The sequence below is a fragment of the Aegilops tauschii genome, chromosome 4 (genome assembly GCF_002575655.3).
Source record: "Aegilops tauschii subsp. strangulata cultivar AL8/78 chromosome 4, Aet v6.0, whole genome shotgun sequence".
NCBI lineage: Eukaryota > Viridiplantae > Streptophyta > Magnoliopsida > Poales > Poaceae > Aegilops > Aegilops tauschii.
This window is the reverse complement of record NC_053038.3, coordinates 221,495,057-221,502,092: the sequence shown is the minus strand read 5'-3', so window position 1 is coordinate 221,502,092 and position 7,036 is coordinate 221,495,057. Positions and strand designations below refer to the sequence as shown.

The 7,036-nt window shown below is 48.9% G+C and overlaps 1 protein-coding gene across 1 annotated transcript; it reads right to left on the bottom strand.

Annotated features, from left to right (window-relative positions):
• Nucleotides 1-1,555: 1,555 nt before the first annotated feature.
• Nucleotides 1,556-2,038, bottom strand: LOC141021779 (uncharacterized). The gene has a single exon (XM_073497630.1). The coding sequence runs from the start codon at nucleotides 2,036-2,038 to the stop codon at nucleotides 1,556-1,558; it is 483 nt and encodes a 160-aa protein (XP_073353731.1).
• Nucleotides 2,039-7,036: the final 4,998 nt, after the last annotated feature.

Here is a 7,036-nt window from a genome sequence, read left to right as displayed (position 1 = left end):
TTCAATCGGTGCGCAATGAACCAATAGGTTAGGTTTATAAAATAATAATTTCTGTACTAAAATTGGCCGGTCGCCAATCGCTAGTACGGGCTGAACTATGGGCCTACAATCATATTGGGCCATTAGTTAGGTCTAGTCTTAATCTGGCCCACTATTAGTTTCGGGCCTTTAAAAGGCCGAGTAAACCGCTTGCCTTAATTGGGCCGAAAAATTAAATAGGCTTTTAACAGATTGAAAACTAGATCCAGCCTTAATTGTGGCGAACAAATCACGGGCCGGCAGTGTGCTGTAATATAAATCAGCCCATTATTGGCCCATACGGGTGACGGGTCATTAACAAGGTGAAATGTTTTTAGGCCATGGCTGACCCAATTACATGACGGGCAGGAAGCAGGGCGGATGTATAACGGGCCAAAATTAGGCCCAACACTCTCAAGGGCCTTTAACGGGCCGATAGGCAGTTTGGGCTGGAATGTATCAACAAAGACTACGGGACATTAAGAGGCCGAAAGTAACTACGGACCATAATTAGGCCCAGGTGCAACTCGGGCCTTTAAAAGCCCGAAAGTGAAATCAGGCCGAAAGAGGCCCATATGTTGACAGGGCCGCTGACAGGCCGAAACAAATATTGGGCCGAACTGTTAAACGGGCCATTAAGAGGCCGAAGAGCAAAACAGGCCGCCAGTGGGCCCAATGGCACAGTAGCTGTTAAAAGGGTCGTATCTGTTATGGGCAGTAATTGGGCCCAAGAAATGAAAGAGAGTTAATGGGTCGGATCACGTATGGACCGTAGTTTGGCCCGAACTATCGCAGGTTGTTAACAGACCGGATCTGATATGGGCCGTAAACTGGCCTAGAATATTGCGAGAGCGAAGAGGATGAAGACTCCCTGAGCGTCAAGAGCAAAGACTCCGACTAGGAGAGGGTTGTGCCCGAGTCGGGCCCTGGTGGGCCATGCTTCACTTGAGCCCTAGCAAGATGATGGAGAAGGCGAAAAACCACTGGGTGTCATCAAGGCTCAAGGTGTGTTTGGGACTTAGGTTTTTGGGCAACTTGTCATCCTGCCCGCAGCTGCGAGGCCTGTTGATCGGGAGGTGTCGCAGTCATGGCCTCCCGAGGGGAGCTCCCAAGGCCTTCCGTGTCGTGCATTTAGGAAAGTTGTTGAGTTTTCGTGAATAGCATAGCTGGCGCATGCTCGTGGAGTTGCCTGCTGTTGCTGCGGGAGGAGACAAAAATAGCAAGGAACTTGGTGAGGTGGTGTGCACGAGAGCAAGCCTGCGAGCCAGAGCTCAGCCACTTGAGTCCTTCAACGCCGCTGGGACTGACTCGAGTGCAGGCATCGTGTCTAGCCCCTGCTCGCGCAGAACCCAAAGGGGACTCCAAAGGTTAGTATATGAAAAGGAGACACGCGGTACTACATAGGAAACAAACTTTACTGATGCATAAAGTAGCTTCGTTACACAACAAAAATATACATGATGTCGTGCTTGACACAGGCAGCTTGAAGATGCAATGGCTAGGAGGCCTCCCAAGTACGGAGAGGCGCGTTGTAGTGCTAGACATCGGTCAGCTTGAGGATGTGATGGATTGGAGGCCCCTCAGGTAAGGAGTCTGCCAGCGCTGAGCATGGAGCTTCCACGTGGTGTGCGGGAGCTCTCACGTGTCGGAGGCAGCGTGGGTAGAGAGAGCTCTGGAGGGCCGCCTGGCGGCGAACGCCCTCAAGTAGGAGGAGGTCCTCCTCCCGTAGGCCATCTTGGCGAGCCTCGTCGCAGGTCGGGACCCGTGGGGATTGGTGCTTGATCTCAGCGGGAAGGACTGCCTCAGCCCTGTAGATGAGGAAGAAAGGAGGCTCGCCAGTGGACTTGGTTGCCATGGTGTGAATGGACCATAGCATAGACAACAGCTCATCAAGCCAGCCCTTGCTGTAAGCCGTGAGCTTCTGGTTGAAGCTCCTTGTCTTGAGGCCCCTCAGGACCTCGGCATTGGCGCACTTGACCTGACGATTGTTCGTTGGGTGCACTACAGAGGCGTAGTACATCGGTGCGCCGATGCTGGAGCAGTAGGACTTGAAGAGGCCACTGGTGAACTACGTCATGTAGTCCATGATGATGCGGTTGGGGACTTCGAAGTAGCAGACGAGGCACTTGATGAACTTGATGGTGGATCCTGCAGGAATGGTGCGGACTAGCTCGACCTCTGCTCACTTGGTGAATTTGTCGACAGTGACATAGAGGTAGCAGTAGACGCCCGTAGCATGAGGGAAGGGCCCTAAGATATCCAGCCCCAAGACCGCAAAGGGCCATGAGAGGGGGATGGTCTGGAGTCCTTGCGCGGGCTGGTGGATCTGCTTGGTGTGGAACTGGAAGGCCACATGGGAATTGACGAGCTCGGTGGCGTCCTCAAAGGTGTTGGGCCAGTAGAAACCACTGCGGAAGACCTTGCCCACCAACATGCGCAATGATGAGTGATCGCCGCAGTTTCCATCGTGGATTTCAGCGTGCAACTTGCGCCCTTGCTTCTTTGAGATGCAGCGCAGCGCTACTCCGTTGGGGCAGTGGCGGTAGAGGTCTCCGTCCCTCGGGTCATAGAGCACTGCCTGGCGAGACTCGCGCTCGGCTTCGTCGTTGACCTTTGGCAAGGTACCATCCAGCAGGTAGGCTTGATCTCCGTCATCCAGCTTTCCCGCTCCGGCTCCAATGCCAGCAGCAGGCCAGTGCCTGAGGGCTGACTACAGTTTGGTGCGCCCGTGGGTGGAGGGGGCGGGAGCTCCTCATGGGACAACGTAGTGTCGGCAGCTGGCAGCACCACCAAAGGCCATAGGAGGCGCTCCTCGAAGACGCCAGGCTTCTGGGACTTGCGACAAGATGCACGCTTCGTGATGTCATCGGCCTCCTTGTTGTCACCACAAGGAATGTGCTAGAGCTCCATGCCCAGGAAACACTTCTCGAGTTTGCGTACCTCATCCAGGTATGCAGCCATGCGTTCATCCTTTGGCTTGTATTTTTTGTTGGAGAAGTTGACAAGGAACTGCGAGTCGCCCTTGACTAGGATGCGCTGGGCACCAAGGGCGATGGCGGCTCTTAGCCCCGCGATCAGGCCCTCGTACTCGGCGATGTTGTTGGACACCTTGTGGGTGCGCCTGAAGCACAGATGCACGGTGTAGTAGAGCTTATCGTCTGTGGGGGTGGTGAGAATGACGCCAGCCCCACGCCCTGATGGGTTAACGCCCTGTCGAAGTGCACAGTACAACCGTCTGATGTCGTGGCAGTTGATAGTGTAGGATCGAAAGTATGTCTAGAGGGGGGTGATTAGACTACCTGACCAAATAAAAATCTAGCCTTTTCCCAATTTTAAGTCTTGGCAGATTTTAGCAACTTAGCACTAGTCAAGCAATCAACCCACACATGCAATTTAAAGAGTATAGCAGCAGAATGTAAATCATCGCATATGAAGTTAAAGGGGAGGAGTTTGGAGGGAGCAAACGCAATGTAGACACCAAGATTTTTCCCGTGGTTCCGATAGGTGGTGCTATTGTACATCCACGTCGATGGAGACTTCAACCCACGAAGGGTAACGGTTGTGAGAGTCCACGGAGGGCTCCACCCATGAAGGGTCCACGAAGAAGCAACCTTGTCTATCCCACCATGGCCATCGCCCACGAAGGACTTGCCTCACTAGGGTAGATCTTCATGAAGTTGGCGATCTCCTTGCCCGTACAAACTCCTTGGTTGAACTCCACAATCTTGATGGAGGCTCCCAAGTGACACCTAACCAATCTAGGAGACACCACTCTCCAAAAGGTAATAGATGGTGTGTTGATGATGAACTCCTAGCTCCTGTGCTTCAAATGATAGTCTCCCCAACACTCAACTCTCTCTCGTAGATATGGATTTGGTGGAAAGATGATTTGAGTGAAAAGCAACTTGGGGAAGCCTAGAGATCAAGATTCTTGTGGTTGGATTGGAATATCTTGGTCTCAACACATAAGTAGGTGGTTCTCTCTCAGAAAATGAATGCTGGAAGTGTACGCATGTTCTGATGGCTTTCTCCATGAATGGGGGAAGGGTGGAGGGGTATATATCCTCCACACAAAATCTAACCTTTACACACAATTTACCAAACTCGGTGGGACCGAATACTCAAACTCGGTTAGACCGATTTAGTTCGAAATTTGAACGTTAAGATTTTCGGTGGGACCGACCTGTCAACTCGGTGGGACCGATTTCTTTAGGGTTAGGGCATAACGTAATCTCGGTGAGACCGATCACATGAACTCGGTGAGACCGATTTCTATAATAGGCAAACAGAGAGTTGGTCAACCAAACTCAGTGGGACCGATCGCTCATTTCGGTGAGACCAAAACGTTATGAAGAGGAAACAGAGAGTTTGCATTGCGAACTCGGTGGGACCAATCGCTCATCTCGGTTAGACCGAAACATTACGAAGGGAAACAGAAAGTTTTCCATCCCATCCGGTGAGACCGAACTGATTAGGGTTTCTGGCTATGGCTATGTCAAATGAACTCGGTGGCACCGGATAGATCAAATCGGTGGGGCCGAGTTTGACTATTCGTTTGGGACATATGTGGATATGAGAAAGTGGTTGAGGGCTTTGGGAGCATATCACTAAGCATTTTGAGCAAGCAAGCCATTAAGCAACACCTCATCCCCTTTTAATAGTATTGGCTTTTCCTATGGACTCAATGTGATCTTGGGTCACTAAAATGAAAATGTAGTCTTGAGCTTGAGCCAATATGTGTCCTTAGCATTTTGAGGGGTCCACATCTTTAGTCCATACCATGCCAATCATTGATCTTTCTGAAAGAGCATTAGTTCAATGAGCTATATGTTGTTAGGAATTACCAAAACCACCCAGGGATTAGTTGCACTTTCAATCTCCCCCTTTTTGGTAGTTGATGACAACATATAGATCAAAGCTTCGACAAATGATAATGAGAATGAAATATATCGTCGCTTTGAGAAGTATGTGATAAGCAAGAGCTCCCCCTAAATTTGTGCATTATTTAAAATTTTCTTTTGAATGCAAATGAACAATCGATTAGGATCATGGGTTACTCTTCCATGTCACATACATCTTGGTGGAGCGCTCGAAATGATAGTAAATAAAATATGCACTCATCACCAAGGCAAAGTGAATGATCCCAAGAGAGATAAATAATATCATCATTCAAGCACAAGCATTAAAGTATGATATGATCAAACACATGACCATACAAGTATCTCACACACATAAACATAGAGTATCATCCAAGCAAGCACACAAATAAGTATCAAACAAGTAGCAAAAGAGATAGCAAAAAGAAGCAAATCTCTCTTTCTCGAAGCCTATGATCTATACACTTTCTCCCCCTTTGGCAACAAGTTACCAAAAAGCTTGAAATGCATAGTGCTATGCATCTCTCTAGGCTTGATCTTCGGGAGGCGGTGTGAAGAGGACTCCAAGGACAAATGCATCTGTTGAGGTTGTTGGAGCTGGTGGAGTTGCAACCGGAGGGGCTACCGAAGATGTGGCTGCAGGTGCTGACGTAGTAGCTCTTGTGTCTGTCAAGGCACTACAGCAGATCTCTGTGCCCTAGGCACTCTCTGAAAAGCATCTGTGGTAGCTTTCCCTTTCCTCTCTTTAGCTTCTTCCTGGAGCTGCTCAGCAGTTGTCTGCATCTCTATCACCTTCAAGTCAAGATCATAGAACTTTGTTTCAATGATCCTCTCCAGGCTCTCTTGATTCTGGGTCAGGGTGGCCAATCCTTTCTCAATCCTCAAAGTGGCTTGAATAAGATATCCAAGTTGATCTTGCTTTGACTTGAGGAAGACTGTGAAGCCTCTTTAGCACTTGGCATATTGGTTGCCTTCTCAGCTTTGCTTTCTCCCTCTTCTCTTCAGCCTCTACTAATGTAGGATCTTCATCATCCATGACAACTGTGTTGTCCTCAAAGTCAGGCCTCAAGGGAAGATGTTCTTTATCCAACAAGTATGTGCCTGTGCCCATCTTGGAGTTGATGAGCATCTGGATGTGTGGAGCATACCCACATGATCTCTTCTGGTCTGTAGCTGTCCTGTTGATTGTCGGAACAATCAAACTCGTAACTTTGAACTTCTGGGGCACATCAAACAACTGAAGCAAATTGATGGAGTGGCCTCTGATCATCCTGTGATCTCCTGATTTGGGCAACAAGTTGTGCCTCAAGATGGTGTTAATAGTGGCCAGTCCAGACAACAAACAATATACAAAGCCTAGCTTGTGAGTCTCTAAGGCCTTGTCAGGAATCTCATTATACATGTTGGCCATGAAGTAGTGATCTTTCTTTCTCTTGGCATAGACATCTATGTCATCCTCAAGCTCTGCAGGGGCATTGATCAGCTTGGCCCACTCAGCAACTGTTGATTGGTACCTTGTACCCTCAGACATCCATACAATCCTTCCATCTGAATAGAAATGAGTTGTAGAATAGAATTGCATAATGAGCTCATCGTTCCACTTGGTCAGTTTTTGACCCACAAAAGTGTCTACTCTATTGAGTCTGGAACTTTCATGCACTCCTGGGAAGTGGTCTTCATTGTTGTCGATGTATTTCTAGTTTACCCATTTCATTTCACACACTATGGGCTTCTTATCCAAAAGAATTGTCTCATAGAAGTCCTGCTACTCCTTGGTGTGAAATCTATAGTCCACAGCAGTCCTTCTCCTCACGGCATATGGATCTCATTGTCTCCACAATCTGAGACCTGCATCCTTTATGACTTTCATGTTCTCTACCACTGGATGATTGTCATCATGGTCAGGGATCTTTGGCTTTAGCTTCCTGAGCACTTTGGCTTCCTCATCTTCTTCTTCTTCAATTTCAGGCACTAGGTCCTTGTTCTTCTCAACAGCTGGTATGTTTCTTGTGCTTCTCTTTGGTGCTGTCTTGGGGACTGGAGCAGAAGCTTTGGGGGCAGTCTTGGGCTTAGATGAAGCAGCCCCAGACTTGATGGCATCCCCCATCAGCTTTTGACCTTTAGGTGCTGGTGCAGCATCC

Coding starts and splice junctions, on each gene's coding strand:
- LOC141021779 (XM_073497630.1), bottom strand. CDS start 2,038: ATGTACTACGCCTCTGTAGTGCACCCAACGAACAATCGTCAGGTCAAG.